Source organism: Somniosus microcephalus, chromosome 5 (assembly GCF_052327205.1).
Source record: "Somniosus microcephalus isolate GS21.2 chromosome 5, FLI_Smic_1.0, whole genome shotgun sequence".
NCBI classification, from domain to species: domain Eukaryota; kingdom Metazoa; phylum Chordata; class Chondrichthyes; order Squaliformes; family Somniosidae; genus Somniosus; species Somniosus microcephalus.
The window spans coordinates 116,921,599-116,942,260 of record NC_140991.1 but is presented as its reverse complement, the minus strand read 5'-3'; the positions used below and the strand labels follow the sequence as shown (position 1 = coordinate 116,942,260).

Here is a 20,662-nt window from a genome sequence, read left to right as displayed (position 1 = left end):
TTGGAGCTGCTAGGATCAGGCTCAGTCACATGTTGTTAGTGTGAACTCGGTGGTGTGTGTTTATATGTATCTGCTACAATTTAATGCTTCAGATGTAATGTCATGGTATCCAGTTAAAGATATTGGGCCAGTAATTCTGGTCCCAACGCGTGAGTACGGACGGGGTACTCACGCGTGGGCCCGTTGGAAGTGCCGGATTTTAGCATGCACAGCGCATGCGCGGGAAACCGGCATTTCCTGTCCTCTGAACCAAGGGGGTCAGAGGACGAACGCGTGCGCGCTGAAATTCCTTTTTTTCCACAGGTTTGCGCGTGTGTAAGGGCCTCCTTTTTACGAATGTAAAAAGGAGACGTAAAGACTTCATTCTTTAAGGTAAGTGGTCTATTACATAAAATTATAACATTTTTTCCACAGCTTTATTGTTTTAAGGACTTTACTGTAAGGTAAGTAGTTTTAGACCTGATTTAAAAAAAAAAAAAAAAAAAATATTTTTTTTTCAAAAATTTGATTAATTGTTTAAAAGTTTTTTTTAAAGTTATTTATCGTTTAATTATTGGGATGTTTTTTAAAATTTTATTTAAAGTTAAACTAGTCTTTTGGGCGCCCGTACTTTTCATGAGTTTGACAGTTCTTACTATCAAACTCATGAATGAAGTTTCCCCTCCCCTGATTGACTGCACAGTGCTCACCTGATCCCAGCCGGCACATCGCAGTTACTACGCTGCTGGATCAGGCAAGCACACCGCGCCGACATCTGAACCGGGCCAGTGACAGGAATTCCAAGCAGGCCCAGGCTTCAGATGTCGGCGCGCCGGGTGAGTGCACATCGGGGGCTTGCACGCGCGGCAAGCCCCCGAACCTAATTTCTGGGCCATTCTATCTCCAGGCCAGAGACTGATGTGTCCACCCAGCTGGTATCAGTAGGGTTATTTCTGAATCTCTGCTGTTTGCCATTTGCTACCTAAAATAATCCAAATTCAGTTACATTTAAAATAAGGTTTTAGAACAAAAGTAAAGTGTAGACATTTATTTGAACTTTGCTGTTGAAACAGATTATGAATAATGTTGAAAGGTATTTAGTCTCATTAACAGGGTAGTCTTGTTGGTAGTTATTTTTACCATAGGTGAATGTCTGTACCCATTTGAATTTGAGTTTTTTATATTCTACACTATGCTAATTCACATTACCTGACCGATGTGTTACCAGTCATTGTAAATCACTTCAGCTTATGAAGCCCATCCTCCCTGTGCTCCATCAGAACACCAATTACCCTAGAATTTCTGACAAGTCAGACATTTACAATTGGCAAAGTAGGCTGAGATCCATAATGCCACATCTTTGCCTATCTTACCTTAGGCAAACCATTCAAGGCAGAGATTGGTGGTGTGGTAAGTGTCCGCCTCAAATAGGTGTGTACTTTATTTTAATATTAACTTGTGTGCGGGACAGTGAGCACACCATTTCCCGGTGTTCGGTTGTACAAGACATTGTTTCTAAATCATTTGAAAGGATTTTCAAGATTGTTCGGTAATATAAGCATATGGAAGGTCATGGAAAAAAGTTATGCCCGCAGCACCATTATTGGCACTGATTGGTTTGGAAACCCCTATCTGAGCTATTTGGAAAAAGAGAAGGACCAAGTGAGGAATACCAGATAGGACACTGTCACACGAGAAGTGCTCTGTGCCTACCTGCCTGTACCCAGACATCTACAGTTAGATTTGAACATTTCTCACTTTGGCATATGGTTAGTCATATGGAGACTCCTGTTCCCGACACAAGCTGGGATAGCAAACTCATTGGCATCACTAACATGAGTGCTTGACGAACCATAATGTTGGATGTACCCTGTTCATTGAATGTCACTGCATGAAAGAGGGTATTTAAGGATGATTGTATCCTGATTGATTGCAATATAAAAAGATGCTGCCAACCATACCTGCAGCCCCTGCCGCGTCTACCTGGCAGTGACCATGGGAAACTTTTTTCACAGGCTCCAGGTCAGCAGTGGGGCAGATGCAGAGCTGTGCCATCTGCTGCAAGGAGACCTGCAGTTACCATGCCCATAGGGCAACCCGGGTCCGGCTTTTCTAATGTTAAATTTTGCACATGCGCGAACCTGTGAATGGGCCGCACCCAAAAAAAAATGAGAGGGAACAGTGATGGTCACCTGGGCCCACCACCTTACAATGCTGACCTCTGGTGGTGCAGTGTCGTGGCACGGAGGGTAAATGTCCTCATGCAGTACCACCCCTACTTTAGCAGCCCTCAAACATAAGTTTGCACGTTTGGCTGTTAGTCACTTGCCTGCAGACTCATGCCTGGACCTTGAGTACCTTTGCATGCATTTTGCTCGTCACTTTTTAGTTTCCTCCCCCTCTAACATTGACAAATGTTGCTAACGGGTTGAGATACCATAAAGGCTTTAATTTTTTTTTGCCACTCTATTGTGACCCTCCTTTTTTAATTATCCCCATCCCTTTAACTTTCACTTGTATGGAACTTTCTGCTGCCACCACAAGTGTGCTCGCTTACATCCATCCAAATCTGCACCTGGAATTATGCACAATAATGATTACAAACTGATCTCAGAAAATTGAATAAAATTGCTTACTTCCATTCATGTTGGTGCAAAATCCTTTCCTAACCTTCCGGATATAAATGCACTAATTGGAAAAATCCAGGGTCTGAGCCTTAAGGTTTTATGATTATTTCCATCATCTGCTGAATATATGAAAACAGCAGTATAATGACCCCAATCTTCTGCAGCAATATGGCCCTAATCACATCCTCCACTCCTACAAGCCTGAATGACTGCTCCCTCAACTCCACAAAATTAGCTGATCTTTCAGTCACAGCATCCCTGCTCTTTAAAACTCTCTCCCTAAAGTACTTTGCCTCAGAACCTCTTTCCATTGCTTTAAAAGCCTCACCATAACCTATCGCTTTGACTGTACTTTTGCTTCCCTCAATCTTCCCCGTCTTGTGTTTAGTTTTCTCCTCTCCCCATGTAAATACTCTGAAATGTTCTTCTACATGAGGATCACTATATAAATCTGTATATGCCATAGAGTACAGTTTGGGTACCCCATTGTAGAAAGAACATTAAAACCATAGAGAGTGTACAGCACAGATTTACCAGGATAATGCCAGAGATGGAGAACTATAGGTAGAGGAGAGACTTGTAATACAGTATTGGGATGATTTCTACTGGAGCAGAGATTTATAAAATTATGATGGGTTTTTATAGGGTGAGTAGGAATAGGGTATTTCCTCTAGTTAGGGAGTCAGTGATTGGTCTTCAATTTAAAATTGACACTAAGACATCAAGGAAAGAATTAAGAGAAATTTCTTGTTAGATCATGGAATATTTTTCCGCAGGAACCAGTTGAGGAGAGACCATTGCATCTTTTAAGGGAAAATTGGGCAAGTATTTGAAGCAGAGAAAGATACAGGGCTTATAGGGAGAGCATGGAGCAGTGGGATTAGCGTAGTGTCGGCACAGACATGATAGGCCATCAGGCCTCCTTTTGTGCTGTAACCATTTATGGTTCTATTCTTTATCAAGATGTGCGTTAATATTTTCTGTATTATTAAATTCTTTAAAACCAAAAAAACTGAGATATCAAATTGATCTTGGCATAATAGCCTCTTGATTGGAATTGTTGTCCGTATTTCTTCCCCCTACAAGACAATTGACAGATTATTAGTGGTAATGCGCATAGCCTTGCTGTCGAGAGTTGAATAGGTCGCAGCAGATTTTTTCCCTATAAATGTGAAAGCACTCTAATTGTTTTGCAAGTCTGAAGCTAGAAATTTATACTTGCTCTCTAACTGACTGTTGAAATGAGTGGTATTTTGGACCAAATGACCCAATAAATATAGTACTTAATCTTCACATAGAAAATGTTTAAGATGCCCATCTTGGAGATTAATGAGTAGCATTACATACTGGAACGAGGAGTATTAAAATGCACTGTACACTGACAGTAACGCACTGCAGCTCAGTACTAATATAACTTACAATTAGAATATTGTTGAAATGGTTCCATAAATAAGTTTAATAATTCATCTTTATAACTTGTTTTTATCCTTGTTTCCAGATTTGTAAAATTAGTTGTAGTGGTTTTTTGCCATTGAAATGAATATTAAATTACCTTAAAATATCAGATTTCTGACACGCACCCTTCCTAAATTCTTTGTAATGACAGCTTCAAACTAGATTTCATCATGCTATACTTTTGACAGCATTTCCAAAAGACAAATTCTAACCTATGGTTTTTTTTAATACACTTGTTAGTATTTTCTCCAATTTAAGCTTTCGGAGCCTATTATGAATTCAGCCGGTCTCCTACACTTTGTATAAACACCAAGACTCAGAATTTCTTTTAATTTTTGGCACAACAACGATATAATAGCTGTGTTGTGCCAGATTTTTCTGAGGAAATTGGCGTGTAAATGACGTATGCCGGTTTTACACCAGAACCCCCCAACGTGTGAATTTCCTCGATCATCCTCTTCCCCAAAAGATTTTTCAAACATCATCTTCGTGAAGGTGGTAGCTCTTTTTAAACTTTTTTTTAATGCTGTTTTTTGGATAAGATACGCTTCTTTTATCTCCCCCAGTTCCCCCTTCCATTCTTCCATGCTTTCCTGAAGCTATTAACACTTGGGGAAGCACAAACCTTTGGTGCCAGAAGCCCTCCTGGACCTACTCCAAGTGGCCATTTTTCATACACAAATCTGGGCCATGTTGGCAGGTTATTCAACCATCGAGTCTATCGCAGTCCCAAGTACCCTTTGGTTTGAGAGAGGAAAACTACCTCTGTTCATTTCTATCCAGAATCCTTCCTGGAAGGGCAAGTGAGAGCAGACTCATCCTCAGCTATGATGGCCCTTACAGCTGAATAGCATTTGATACTCGCTGTCCCAGCTCTCTCACAATTGACCACTTGGAGGAGGTACCAAAGGACCATCGTCACGTAGCAAACCTATGGGGAAGAAGGATGAAGGGGAGAAAAAAAATCAAATATATGCCAAAATGCCATAAGAATGTGGATTGAGCATGAATATTTTTACTGCTAGTTTCAGCTCATTCATGATCTACATTAGGAGTATGATGTAATGTAACGTTTTAAAGTAATGAGGATGTTTGGCTATGTTACGAGCCTGCCCTTGTCAATTGTTTTTTTTTCAAACAATTTTTTCCCTGATTTGCGCGTCGGTTTCCTGAGCCTGCAACAGATGTGTGGCAACTGTTGGAAACAAACAATATTTCAGCTGCTCAGTGTGTGGCGTGAAAGCTTTTTGTTTTATTTTTTGACTCTGTTGCTGCTTATTTTAAAACTTTATTTGTCGCTGGTAGTGAAATGCTGCAAGCTGGTATGATCTAAAGTATGATTCCAGCTGCATTCTGCATTTCAACTTGCTCCATGTCTTTTAGACTAAAGTGAGCACAGAAAATAATAGAAGTCAGTTTAATAATGGAAGCACTTAAGATTTGTATACCTTTGGGCAGTAAAGAAAATGTGCACCAAGTATTTGTCCTGAGGGGCATTTTGACCTTTGACTTTTGTTAGTACTTTTTCATTGGTAGAAGCAGATTGGGAGGGTGCAAAACAAAGCTCCTGTGTCAGTTAAAAGTCAAATGTAAATGAGGCTGCAGTTAGAGCATGAATACACTGAATGGACAGTCTCACTGTGGCTGTGAGAAGCAAACTTAGCAGAAACAATTGCTGAATTATTTTCCATATGGGCAGAGAGGATTAAGCTGTTGCTGACCAAACATCTTCATTTAGAACGTAGCCCTGCATTCTCCACTTTCCAGTCTCGGCGGAAGTTGTGCTTTTGTACTGGGTTTATTACAGGCTGTAAGTAAGAAAGAACGGAAAACTGAGACTGGATAATCTCTTGAATGAAGTCACGGTTTTTTGTATGTGGTGTTCCTGCTGTGCTGCTTTTAAACTGAAGTCTGGCAGACAAAACAACAAGCCAACGGCACTTGTGGCTCCTGTAAAATTGCAGCATTGCAACACATTCCTCCTATAGCTGCTCTTATGAAGGTTTTCCACCATGACTACTTCTGTTGGTAGGTAAACTGTGGTTTCAGATTGATATGCGTTTCTCTCTGAATCCTTAGACATTTAGCAATCTGCAAGTAAACAGCTGGCACTGAAACATTATCTCTTGATGAGTGTGGAAAGATTACTCTAGTGGGAGCTTTGTGCTTTCAAACCAGTCTGTTTGTTTGCTAATATACAGGGGGGAATTTTGAATACATTGCTGTGTAACTGTAATGTATTTATAGTGGAAGTGTTGAATTTGCAGGCTGTTTGCCGATATCTTTGCCATATTTTTGCAGGATGCAGAGAATTTTGGAAGTGCTTCTTAAAGATCTTTGTATATATTAGAACAAGAAGTTTTCAGTGGTTTATGGGGGGGTTGCAGTGAAATAAGGCTTGTGCTTGTTTTAGAATTTGCTTGGTTACTTCATTCCGTTGAACTAATACTCCTTGCGTGATGTGGAGACCCATTGAAGGCTCTGCTTTTTGACGTGCAGCTATTACTCAGGCTGCATACTGAAGCGCTAACAGCTGAGCACATTCCTGAGGGTAGCTAGGACATGTTTGGGTCATTGGCAACCTTCCACAGAATTCCTCTATAATACCCCATTTATATTGCAGTACTGTCTCCGGAGGCAGCCCTGCATTAGAAATGAGGTTACGCACGTGCGCCCCCCTCCCCCACAGAGACGGGCAAGCTATATTACCTGTGAAGTGGGCTAATTCCATGTCTGTTCACCTCTCAAACCACAGGGCCCCAAACACACTTTCTGTATGAGACAACAATTTACATGAACTTCCTCCAACCTAGTGAACTGGACTTACTGTTCACTGTGCTGTCTCCTCCGCATCGGGGAAACCAATCACAGATTAGTTGATCGCTTTGCTGAACACCTTTACTGTGCGCAAGTGCGACCCTGAGCTCCCTGTCGCTTGCCGTTTCAATTCTTCATCCCACTCCCTCTCTGACTTCTCTGTCTTTGGCCTTCTACACTGTTCCGGTGAAGCTCAATGTAAGCATGAGAAACAGCACTTTATCTTTCGACTCGGTGGTTTGCAGCCCTCCAGCTTTCTCTTAGGAACTTCAGACCTTAACCACATCTCCCATTTCCCCTCTGGCAGCAGGTGCTGGCAATGTGGGATGGGTGTACCATCATTTATGAGGATGGGAGGAGGGAGCAGGTTGTTATTTGGGGTGAGGACCCCCTGTCGGAACACTGGGGAGGGGGGTGGAGGGCGGAACTCTGCACCCTTCAGGACCGCCTGCGTTTTCTTCCACCAGAGTCCTGCCCAGCCTGGCCCGTTTATCATGCTTCCGTTTCTACCTATCCCCCTTTAGCTCTTCTTACACTCTCCACACACTCTCCATGTCTTATATATGTCTTTTATTTCTCCGATTATGTCTCCTTTTGTCTCCTGCTAATATCACATCTGCCGTTTAACCATCTCCTGTTCCCCACTGAAACGCTTCACATGTTATTTTATTTATTTTCCTCTTTTTTTTTCTTTCCTTCCTCCATTCCCTTATTCTGTTTTTTTAAATGCTGTTCTTCTGCAATATCTTCCTGTCCTGAGGAAGGGTCTTAGACCCGAAACGGTGACTTCTCTCTCTGCATAGATGCTGCCTGACTATCCACATGGGCAAAGCACTAGTGGTGCCAAAGGTAGGTGATTACCAGTGGCACCATTTGATATCAAAGTAGGCTGCATTTTCAACTCCAATTTTCATATTGCTAAGCTACACCAATCGCCCCGGACATTGAAAAAGTCTGTTTCACAGTATAGTGAATTGCTACTGGTCCCAAAGTCTTTCCTGAAGTGTAAATGGGGTGCGTTTGGAATCCAGCAGACTAGTTTGCATTGCAGAACGATGGAACATAAGACACAGATATGATCAGAGTAGAGGAAAAGTGATGTCCTATGCACAAGAAACTTATTATGAACTGAAGTAATTACAAGAAAAGCTAATGTGCTGCCTACCAGAAGTTGTGATTAGAAGGAAAAAGATGAAAAGCTTGTGAAAGGAAGTAAGTCTGTACATAGAAGTGCTTTCACATTACTCTCTTCCATCCTGAGTCAACTCTCAAAGTGAAACTGTTGGTTTAGTATTAAATTTATGTGAAGACCCTGTGTCACAATCTGAGCTCAGCGATTGAATTTGTGTGGCTGGATTGAAGAGTTGCTTCATCATTTTTATATTGGGGTGCACTTTTGCTGTTTTAAAGTGTAGATTTACACAATTTTGATTTAGCTACATCTTCCTTTTATAATTTTTCCACCTAGTGGTTAGAAACGGTGGGTAGCGCGGAAGAGGGCAAGTAGTGAATGGGAGGAAGAGGAATGTGAGAGCCGGTTCATGGGGATTTGGGTCAGAAGTTGGATTATTTCAGGATCAGTATCATCATCTTGCTTGCTGCAAATAGGCTTTATAATCCTGCTAAATTGTACACAACAAAGGTGATACACATCAGCACAGACATCCCTATCTAATATTTTCCATTTGTTCTTAGGTTGTGGGCAATGCTGGCAAGGCCACATTCAAAGCCCATCCCCAGTTGCCTTGAGATCATGGTGGTGGGTCGTCTTCTACTTGGAATATAAAACTTCTGATCATTCTTGATACGTACATTAGTCAAACAATGTGGGATTCTTAATGTATTTTGACAGATTACATTGGACAGTCAAATGTTTGCAGTTTGGCAAATTGCTTGTTTACATTTGGATTTTGCTATTTAACAATGCTTTCTATCTTAACTTGAAATCATCACTATATATACTGATCTATGTAAGAAATATTAGCTGAGGTTTTTAACAAAAGTTATACCAAGGAGCAGCTGTGTATACACACTTCAATTACATGTTTTCCAACTGCAGTCATTAATCTTCGAGTGGCCACATTCTCGTCATTTGCATGGTGTGTCTTTTTAAACAAGCATTCCTTCCCAGTATTGCTGCAAATGGACACAAATTTAAATAGTACATGGTAATCTCCGTCCTATGGCCTGTAAATGCTTTTAATGATTGTCTTGTGTGTATTACTTTGCTACCTTTTATATATCCGTTATGATGCATTCACATTGCAAGTTTAGCGTCACATTGCCGCAGAGTTTGTGGAATAGAAATCATGTATTAAAGCCCAAACTGACTCCGCAAGTGAAGCAGAGACAGATTTTTCTCCTCTAGGGAGGCTTGCTCCACTTCCCTCTGGTGTCGGACAGGGCTCTGACTCTGACCTCCGGCTACATTTGCATTATAAATGAAGCATCAGAAAGTAGGGAGTGACATGGTAGTTGGAACCTAGTCCTTACTGGATAGTGTTCAGCAGTATGTTGTTTGTGATCCTCCTCCACTTTCACAGGTCTTTTCAAAATAGTGCACCCAGAAAAAGTGTCAGCAATTCAGATGTCTTATTTGCTTTTTCTTCTGATGGGCGTGACAATTACCACAGTAAGAGTGAGGACCTATTTATAATGGCCCGGAATACAGGCTACCACTGCTTAAAATCCACTCTTTGCTGTAAATGAGACAGAGTCCAGAGTCCCAGCATATTGCAGAAATGGTTCCGCAATATAAAGGGTTCATAACACTGTTAGGCTGTGCTTGAGATTTGCTTTCAAATGACTTGTGAGCCTATTTTGGGAGGAACGCTGCTTTAAAACAATTTTTCTTTTTAAATTTAGCCAAGCTTGGAAATTACCTGTAGTACATTCTCCAAAACTGAAGCAGCTGTGTCCTTTCCTCCCTTTTTAAATTTATGAAAGGATGGAATTCAGTGAGTACTTTCACAGCGGTGACTGGAGTGTTGGAAAGAAGAAGTCGCTCCATGGAGAGTTTTTTTGTGGTGTTGTGAAGACATTCTCAGCAAATGGCATGTGTGGTATAGGTACGCTGGGAAGAAAAAAACTTAATGGGGCATCTTTGCCCCTAATTTGTAAATATACTGAGAAATGTACCAGTGATTCTCAAAATTTGTCCCAAATAGTCTTATTAATTGTCCCTGTCCTGTGTCTTTACCTTTTCGTAGCCGTGCCGACACATGTCATCTTTGTAGATAAACGGGCAAGCTATTGATATGAAATAGGCATACAAGCTTATGCAAGCCCCTGTTTGAACCATTTCCAAGCGCTCTCTTGGAGAATAGCCTCTGATGTTAGCAAGTTATCCTTGCTATGTAAGGAATCTGGGCGGTCTTCATGTTTCACTGATTTTCAGATAGCTTTATCTCGTCTTTGTGCTTGTGTCAACACGCTTGCAAGATTTTACTCAAAAGAATGCTTTTTAGTTATGATTTTACTTTTCTTAAATGCTGATTTTGTCAGGTAGATGTCTGGCTCTTATTTGTATCTGTAGATTAACTCTTTGAGTGCTGTATGAGGCTTTTAGTTTTGAGAATGAACAGAACATGTTCTTCCTTTCCTGTAACAATCATAGAAAGGTTTTGATTTTGTAAATTCTACTTCAGAACATTAAGCATTTGAAGAATGCAGAGAACCATAAATTATTTCTGAATTCACATTTGTCTGTGAGTAAATCTAAAATGAATAATTGGCTTAAGCACCTTGTGCAATAAATTCTATTGTTACTGAAAACAGTTTTGACATGTTATCAACCCCAAACAAACTGGTAAAACAATCTGAAATTTATCTGAAATGGCTGAAGCACAATCACAGAATCACAGAAACCCCACAGTGCAGATAGAGGCCATTTCGGCCCATCGAGCCTGCACCGACACATATCCCACCCGATCCCTGTAACCCCTACACCAACACATATCCCACCCTATCCCCGTAACCCCACGTATTTAATCCCCCTAACACTAAGGGTCAATTTATCATAGCCAATCAACCTAACCCGCACATCTTTGGACTGTGGGAGGAAACCGGAGCACCCGGAGGAAACCCACGCAAACACAGGGAGAATGTGCAAACTCCACACAGACAGTCACCCGAGGCCGGATTTGAACCCGGGTCCCTGGCGCTGTGAGGCAACAGTGCTAACCACTATGCCACCGTGCTGCCCACAATATTCTGCATTTTTTTAAAAAGGTGCTAAATTAGCAAAGTGTATATTATTAGTTTGGGATACAGAAGCTTAATTGATCAGCAAGTTAACATTTGTAAATGCTAGGTAGCATGCTCCAGCGATTTAGTGGGTAAAGGCATGATCTAGTGTAGTACGGAGCCATACAGACCGGGTAGGTTCCAGGTTAGAACCCTGGTATATGCTGAGTTGACCTGTAACTGACCTCAGCACTCTTTCTGTGTTGTAAGTGACTTGCAACTCCAGGTTTTATATGCATTTGTTCCGTATTGTTTTCATGATGTAAAATATTGTTGGACTTGACACAAAAAGTGAACAGACTGATATTTGAGCCGCTTACACCAAATGTACCTTTACTCCACAGAACCCCGAAGTTACATGGAAGGTATCAACCATTCAGGCCTGGGATCAGACAGCACTGTGGTGACGAACCCGAATCTGTACAGCAGTGATATTCCAATGACTAATCCGACTTTCCAGCGATCTTTTGGCTCAGTGTGCTCAGTCTCCACCAGCAGCCAAGCCCCCAGGACAGATAGGTAGGACACCCTTAAAACTACTTTGAGATGTATGCGCACATTCATATGACAACAGCTGCCAGTTAAAATGCAGTAGTAACTTGTGTGTAAAAGCAAATTGGTTTACAGTCACATGAATTTATTGGCAGTATTCAAACTCAAATAAAGAATTAATCCAAAATCAGATGCTTTTTAATTGATATGGGTTTCAGTAAGTTCATAAATATTCCTAACTTCTTATTGTGGAGATTCATTTCACAAGGTACTTGTTTCTATTAATACTTCACACTTCAGAACCAGGGGTCTCAGGATTCAGGGGGAAGGCTATTATTCACATAGGTTTTTTTGAAGCCGTGCAAATACAGTCAAACATTTTGACATTAAACCGATTGCTTCTTAGACACAGCTTTTTGTTTAAAGCTATTACGTCAAATGTTGGAAGACCTGTTGCTGCTCGGGTTATAATCCTTGATTTTCACCGAGCATATTTGCCCAATGTTTGTTTCTATTCAGTCCTCACATATAACTATTCTAAAAATTTTGAAATGCTGCTTATTTTTACTGTGAATATTTTTTTACTGTAACTGACTAGTCCTGTAGCATTTATACTATTAGGCTTGGTGCCAGAATACTAGTGCAAAGTGGCCTTCAAGGTGTGCCGTGGTTCTGTGTTGCCTGCAAGTGTAAGGAAGATCAAAGGATCATTCTAGTGTATTGGACGAGGCCTGTTTTATACTATTGATATATTAATAGACGATCTGTCACAAGAGAGGTGTGTCTTTTTTGGGGAATAATACAAGAAGTATGGGGAGTTCACGCTTCCAAACGCAGTCAGGCTGGGTTAATAATTTATTCTAATATGAATATAAAGGTAAATGGGATCTGCTGAATTTAAATTTATTAGGAAATGCACTTTCTTCTTTATTCCGCGGTCTTCATACATGACAGAAGCTTAGCCCAGCTCGAGAGATTGAGGAAACCTTGTGCTGAGCATGAACGTGAAAATGTCATCGTGATGTTTCGATTCGGCACAGCCATAAATGGTCTCCTGCACCTACATCATTATAAAGCTCTAAGACTTGTGGTAAAGCACCACTTTGTTTGTCCTGTGCTAAATACTTTTTGTTCCTTGTGACAAACCTCTCATTGCCAAAGTTTTGAGGATAAAGGGCTTTATATATTGGAATTTAGAGAGCCCAACACCTATAAGCTGGTGTTTATGCTGTTAGTAGATCCAGGTCAAACTGAGAGTCCAGGTATAAGATCTGGTCTGCGGAAAATGGATTTAACAGCTTAAATACTCGGAGCCAGCTGAATTAAATGACCAATAGAAAGGCAGCTAAATTCTGCAGTCTCTCTACAGGAGTAGATTTGATTAATCAGGCAGAATATCGCACATGCTGGTAGTTTATCCTACCAGTTTTTATTTCATAGAATCGTAGAATGATACAGCACAGAAGGAGGCCATTCAGCCCATCGTGGGGAGGAACTACTTCACTCAGAGGGTGGTAGGTCCATGGAATATGCTGCCCCAAAAAGCTGTAGAAGCTAAATCATTACATAAATTTAAAACAGAAATAGACAGTTTCCTAGAAGTAAAGGGAATTAAGGGTTACGGGGAGCGGGCAGGAATTTGGACATGAGTCTAGGTTCGGATCGGTCATGGCCCTGTGGGTAGCGGAGCGGGCCCAGGGGCCGCGTAGCCTGATCCTGCTCCTATTTCGTGTGTCTAATTCTGTTAGATTCAGGAGATAGTTCTGTGATAGTAGATTGGCGGTTAGGATCGGATCAGCCATAATCTTATTGAATGGCGGAGCAGGCTCGAGGGGCCGATTGGCCTACTCCTGCTCCTATTTCTTATGTTCTTATGTGCATCTACCGGGTCTTTGAAAGAGCTATCCAATTAGTCCCACTCCTTTACTCTTTCTCCATAGCCCTGTAAATTTTCCCCTTCAAGTATTTATCCAATTCCCTTTTGAAAGTTACTATAGAATCTGCTTCTACTGTCCTTTCAGGCAGTGCATTCCAGATCATCATAACACATGTAATTTTGCTTTTCCTCATGTCACCTCTGGTTCTTTTGCCAATCACCTTAAATCTGTGCCACTGGAAACAGTTTCTCCTATTTACTCTAACAAAACCCTTCATGATTTTGAACACCTGTAACAAATTCCGCCTTTAACCTTCTGTGCTGTTAAGAAGAGAAATCTCAGCTTCTCTAGTCTCCTGACATATCTGAAGTCCTGCATCCCTGGTACCATTCTAGTAAATCTCTTCTACACCCTCTCCAAGACCTTGACATCTTGGCCAGGATTTTGCAGTCAGTGGCCAAGGAACAGCGCTCGCCATTCATCATGCTTACAGCTTCCTGCGGACTTTTGAGCGGCAATTTACGGTTCTTGGAGATCCATTTCAGCGCGGCGCCCTTTATAGGGGATCTGTGGGGTGTGAGAGTGGGGCAAGCTATAGCATCGGTCCTCAACCAATCAGATTACAGAATCCTCACTAAGACACACGGGCCCCGATTTTCCTGGAGCCGTCAGGCAGGCGGGGGCTGAAAATCGCAGAAATAGGGGGTCGCGACCCCGCCCGATTCCCCGCCCCGCCCGACTTTCGCCCTGGTGTTTCAACGCGACCCAAATCAGTCCCGCCCGCAGCCGGCAGGTCTGGTCGTCCGGAGCCTAATGAGCAATAATTGGCAACTGTAATCCAATTTTAAGGGGCCCTTGCAATTTTTAGCCTTTCCCCACCTAAACCATGCCTGGTGGGAACACCGCTGATGAAACCTGGCGTGAACAATGTCAGCTTGCTTATTTTCAGCTGGAAGTAAATCAGGACTGAAGAGATTTAATCAGACAGCATTTGTAGGCTGCAGGACCTTGTTGCTCCAGGCTTGGGGCAACTTGTTGAAGGCTTAGGCACAGCTGTGGAAGGTTGGAGCCTCACATACTTCTCCAGTGTGAGCTCCTGGGAAGCCCCTCTCTCCACCCTCACTCAGCGCTTCCTCAACGGAGGCATCTGCCAGAAGCATGGGAGGCCTTTTGTTCCTTCCCTTCTTGGCATTAGAGGATCTCCAACAGCAGAGGAGGCTGGAGCAGATCCAGCAACAACAGCAGGAGCGACAGGCTGCGGCTCAGCCACCTGAGGCAGCACAGGCCAGAAGGGGCCAGCGCATGGAAGGCCGTCGGCGCAGGAGATACCCCCCAAACAGGGTCTGCAGACACAGGGTCAGCTACCTCAACATGACTGAGCAGCAGTGCCAGAGGCGGCTCCGACTTTCGCGAGAGGTTGTGACTGACATCTGCGCAATGCTGCAGCAAGACCTGGAGCCCAGAGCACCAGGTCCACACTCCTTACCAGTGGCCATCAAAGTCACCACCGCACTCAACTTGTATGCCTCGGGCTCCTTCTAGGGATCATCAGCAGCATCTCCCAGGCGGCCGCACACACTTGCATCAAACAGGTCACCGATGCCCTCTTTGCCCTCGCACACAATCACATCCATTTCACCAGGGATCGTGCAAGTGTGAGGGCGCGAGCGCTTGGATTAGCTCAGCTGGCAGACTTTCCAAGGGTGCAGGGCATCATTGACTGCACACATGTGGCCCTTAGGGCACCCCATCGCAATCCAGGAGTTTTTGTCAACCGCAAGGGCTTCCACTCCCTTAACGTTCAGCTGGTGTGTGACCACAAGAAGGTGATTTTGCATGTTTGTGCCAGGTTCCCTGGCAGCTGCCATGACTCCCTCATACTGCGCCAGTCTTCTGTGCCTCCGCTATTCAGTCCGCCAAACGAACTTCAGGGATGGCTACTTGGAGACAAGGGATATGCCCTGCGCTCTTGGCTAATGACGCCGTTGAGGAGACCAGCCAACGAAGCTGAGGAGCGCTACAACTCCAGCCACATTTCCACCAGATGCATTATCGAGCAAGCCATCGGATTGCTAAAGATGCGCTTCAGATGCCTCGATAGATCAGGTGGAGCCCTTCAGTACTCAGCAGCCAGGGTCTCCAAAATCGTCGTGGTTTGTTGTGTGCTTCACAACATGGCACAGCGTCGTGGCTTGCAGATTCCGCAGGACCAAGAGGCTCCTCACAGAGCCGCCTCGGAGGAGGAGGACGGAAACGAGCATCCTGCAGAGGCCCGTCAACCAGCAGCACCAGTGCGCGAGAACATTGCTGGGCGGAATGCAAGGAACGCACTCATCCTGGCCAGATTTGCGTAGCCTGGTACATCAAACACTGTAGCCTCGCTGCTTCTTAACTGACCATGGACAGTGGCCCATGCCTGCGCATTTCTACCTATTTGACCAGCTTGCTGACTGCAAGTTATCCTAAGGCCTCTATGTGATATCCCCATTCGCCAAATGACAGATGCCACAACTGCAGCAGTTGCCACCTGATTTTTTATGTACAGGAAACTGATGGCATTAAAACTATATATAAGACTTTTCACCCAAGTGACTACCCTTTTGATTAGTGGTACTTTATTTTTCTCTTACGCGAGCTCCTACGTAGTGGTACCCCTGTGGCTTCAGCAGATGTGGAGGCCCCTTGCTCACTTTCCTGCTGCTCCTGTCTCGACACCTTTGGCGGGCGTCCTCTGGGGTGGCGAGCCTGTGAGGGCTCGCCAGCAGTCTGCTGCTCCTGCGGCTGTGCAGGGGTTGAGACTCCTATCTCATTTGGGTGTGGACTCCGGCGGGGCTCTGACCGAGGGCTCTGAAGTGGCATGGACGTGTAAGCGCGTGGAGAGGAGCCCCCACTTCCTTGAGGTGTGCCAACAACCTCCCTCTCATGGGTCAGCTCCCCCTCAGCGCCTGCAAGTGGCTGGAGAGCACCTTGCTGCACATCAGGGGGGCCATGGGGACCCGTCTCGGCACTGGAAGTCCTGCTCAGGGGGACTTCCATGAAGGTCTGGTTTCGGTGCTCAATAGATACCCATCGCTCCTCAAGAGATGTCATTCTATTCTGAGCACTCACCATGTTTTCAATACCCTGGTGACTAAGCTCCTCCATGGCCGCAGCCCTCCTCTCCTCGGCCGCAGCCCGCCTTACCACGGAGGTAGCCATCCTTTCCGTTGTGATGCTTTCATGCGCCAATGACTCCGCTAAGGCTATGCTCATGCTCGCCATGGACTCCTCCTTTTGCTCCACACTCGCAGCGACCCTGGAAACAAAACCTGCCAGAGACTCCTGCATCTGTGCATGGAGATCCATCACCTCCTCTCTTCCAGATGGACCCAGAGGCATAGGGTCGACATGCAGCTGAGCTGAGCTGGCAGAGGCCTGCGCCCTCCGACGAGGACTCTCCACTGCTGTCCCTGTCTCCACAATCTGCTGATGCTCACTTGTGAGCTGTGAAACACCAGGTGACAACACTACTCTACGTCCCGAAGGCCCCCCCGAGGTGTGAGTGTCTGCGCTGGTGCTGGGTGCGCTTACTTCTGCTGACGCTGCGCCCTCAGAGGCTGGAGCTTCCTCTGAGGAATCTGGCTGCAAAGCCTCTTCCTCCTCGGCAGTGGGGACGGGGGCTCCGGATGGTCCTGTGGGGGAGTAAAGGAAAGAGTTAGAGATGTGATGCCAAGGCTACTTGCACATTGGATTTGGCAGATGCTCATAAGTCGAAATGATGTAGCTTCAGAATCATATCAGCGACTCATGCTATGTCAATGAGAGAGATGGGAAACTATTCTGTCACCAGCTAGCGGGCTTGCTCCCGTCTCTCCTGCCCCAGCTTCCGCAGCCACATCAGCCCCAGCAATCTCCATCACAGCTTCCTCCCAGGGGGTCAGGTGGGCGATTGAGGGTGGTCCTCCTCCAGTCCTCGCTCGCTCTCTCCTATTGTGAGCTCTCTTTTCCTGCAATGAGGGAGACAAGTGGAGTTTGAGTGAGAGTGCAGGAGTGAGTGTAGAGATTGCATAGCATAGATACTTAGAAGGAGACAAAGATGGTGTGAGGCTGCAAGACCAAGGGCCCTCCCTGTGTGTTGTCAGTTGTGTTCCAAGCATCAGAGTGAGAGGCAGTGTGAGGGCTGCATGGTGGAATAGTTATGTGAATGTGAGCATAGAGAGAGAGGGAATGGGTAAGGGTGCATGGATGTGACTGTGAAGTGGGATATGGAGGAAGTGATTGCTGAAGCTGAGTGCTGTTGGGGAAAGGAAATGGGGATCAGGTTGAGGGTGATGGAAATTTCATACTTACTTACTTTTCCTGTACGGTGAAGGCCATGGAAGCGCTTCCTGCACTGCATCCAGGTTCTTCGCGTGACTCCCTGAGAGTTCACCTCTGCAGCCACTTCCATCCAGGCAGCCCTGGACTCTTTGGGAGGCCTCTTCCTCCCTGAGTGAGGGTAGAGGACCTCCCTGTGGGCCCTAACCCCATCCACCAATGTCTGCAGTGACGTCTCATCAAATTTGGCGGCAGCTCGGGCTCTGCCACTGGCAGCAGCTGGTGCAGGCTCCTCTGCCATTCTGTACGACTGGTTGAGAAGCCTGCAGAGGTTGAAAAGCTTGCTGGAGACTTTAAAAGCACCACGAATGATGACATCATATTGTGGGGCTTTCTGACTGGAAATGGATACTTAGCAAGGCTGCCCACACGCTGGAACTTAATTGGCCAATTGAGGGAAAATTGCGTGCAGCTGGCTGACCCATTTAGATTCGGCGGGGAACCCGATAATTCCCCGCACCTTTGGGAAAATCGGGCCCACAGTGTCTAAGCCAGGAAGTATAAATTAGAATATTCAATTCATTTTAAAATCATGTACAGAAAGCAAAATAAGGAGAAAGATGGAATTGAGGGAGATAAGAGACAGAAAGGAAAATGTTTTTTTTAATTGTTTAAATTTTTAATTTTTTTAAATCTCCAACAATAGTTAAATTCTGAAGTAATAAGACTCCATACTTGTAAAAGTAAATTTTCAGGGCCAGAGAGGTTACTGGCATTAATTATGACTTGCCACACCGTTAAAAATTCACTTCCATCTGAATGCACCAGCCCTAACTTTTTTCTGGCGTGTTTAGTGGGTAACTAGCGGGTAAGTACCACAACTTGCATGGATTCAATGCCGAGTCTATCGGCGATGTACCAGTGCAGCAAAGCTTGTGGAGGAGCAGGGTAAATCAGACCGCAACTTCCAGATTTCCGTGTTTAACTGCACATGTGTGGACTCCAGAAGTTGCTGTCCGATTTACTCCATAATAACGGTGAGTGCTGTTAGCCTTACCATTATTCTTGACCCAAAATCCAGGTCCTTATGTTTCTTTTTAGGTTTGCAAAGGCAACATTTTTAATCGTGTTTTGGTGACAAGTATGTCCGGGGCTGGTAATGAGCATTATCAATCATGACTGTATATTGTATTTTGTACAATGTTTAAAGCCTTTGGTGGGTTTTGCGCAGGCCTGCTGCCCCAACTCTGGAAGCACTTAGTTTACTTGGATATAAGTGGTGTGTTGCATGGCTTTGTGCTAAAGGGCTCACTATATAACCAGAGCATAGCTAGGGCACATTCTTTTGAGCTGACTGTCCATTTCTAATCTGTGCTTTATCTCTTGTGTGCTCTCGCTCCTGTTTGTTCCTGCCTACTTTATTTGCTGTCTAAGTTACTATCGAGGGAGTATAGGATTAGTTACCAGTGTTATCATACCACCTAAACAGCATAGCTTTTCTTTCTTCTGTATGTTTGTCCTGAAAAGGGCTGCCTAGTATAATATTTTCTGGCGTTCACTGGTACTTTAGTTTCCTCAGCAACCTGAAAAGACGTGCAAAAATTCAAACATACTGGCCTAGAAATTGGGTTGAGGCGCCAAGTTCGCCTAGGCGCTGATTTTTGCACAGTGTTCGGAGCATTAACGAATGTCAGAAATTCAGTTTCAGCGCCCCTAGAGGGAGACGGGGCAAGGCTCGAGGCGCTCCGCGTCCCTCTTAGGGCGCTGAAACTGAATATTGCAGCGCAACGTGCCGCAGCGCCACACACTGCGGCACGGCACGCTGCGGTATTGCAGGCCTTCCTCCCATTGTTAAGGGGGAGGGGCCTGCAACAGCGCGATCCCCGATCGCGAGTGCCAGCAAAAGAGCCCGGCACCGAGGAGAAGTGCCGGGCTCTCAGAAAACAGCCGGCAATGCCGGGGCGGGGTGGGGGGTGGGGGGGGCTCAGGAGGCCGGGGACGAAGGTGTTGGCAGGCGGCCGCCGAAAAAGGCGGCCGCCCTGCACCTCCACCTTGACTTGCGCCACTGAACAGCGCCGTTCGCTATGGGGCGCTGCGCACACCGATGACATCGGTGGCGGCGCAGCGCAACAGGCTAACGCCACCATTACCATTAGCGCCCCCGCTGAATATCGCGGGAGGCGCGGCCAATGGTGCTACAGCTACTGACTGCCCTCTTTAGGCGCTAATAGGTGGCGCTACATACCCAATTTCTCCCCCACTGGATATTAAGCCAGTGCTTCAATGTTACTGTGTCCTTTCCCTGACTTCCCATATCATTACCATTACCTGGCAACCATGGGTGCGCAGGATTTAGAAATGACTTTGAAATGGCATGCAAGATGCTGTGCTGTAAATTAATTTTCAAATAAAGCTCCCACTTGTTTGAAGCAGACACTTCCAATAACCGCATTCCCAGCCCACAGGAAATTATGTGTGGAAAAACAGTGGGAAGAGATCCAAAGTTACAGAACTCTACTCACTTTTCTGATCAGGATTGGCCAATTTGTGCTCACGTTTGAGGTAACCCCGATTAGAAAATCTAGGCTTCACTGCCGAGGTGGGATACAGCCTGGTGAGTTGCTCAAGAGCTACTTCAGGGTTGTCACCAGGATTTCTGTAAAATATAATAGTGGATGTCACTGTGGGAATGGGCTTCACTTTTTGTAGCGGAATGACTGGGCTGAGACTGTGCACTTGCTTCATTTCTTTCTGGCCCTTCTTCCAGAGCGCTGTTTCATTTTGCTGCTCTTCATTTCTTTACATTTTTGCTTTTTTTTTTCTGATCAATTTTTGTAGCCATTTCTTTATCTTTCAATAAACTACTTTATAAAT

The 20,662-nt window shown here is 44.7% G+C and overlaps 1 protein-coding gene across 10 annotated transcripts in view; it reads left to right on the top strand.

Moving 5' to 3' along the window:
- Window positions 1-20,662, top strand: part of tns3 (tensin 3) — a 532,570-nt gene that overhangs the window by 484,538 nt on the left and 27,370 nt on the right. For all 10 annotated transcript variants that reach the window (XM_085988093.1, XM_085988094.1, XM_085988102.1 and 7 more), the window contains one exon: window positions 11,468-11,642. In XM_085988093.1, coding sequence (XP_085844219.1) covers window positions 11,468-11,642 — 175 coding nt within the window. The remainder of the gene's footprint in view (window positions 1-11,467; window positions 11,643-20,662) is intronic.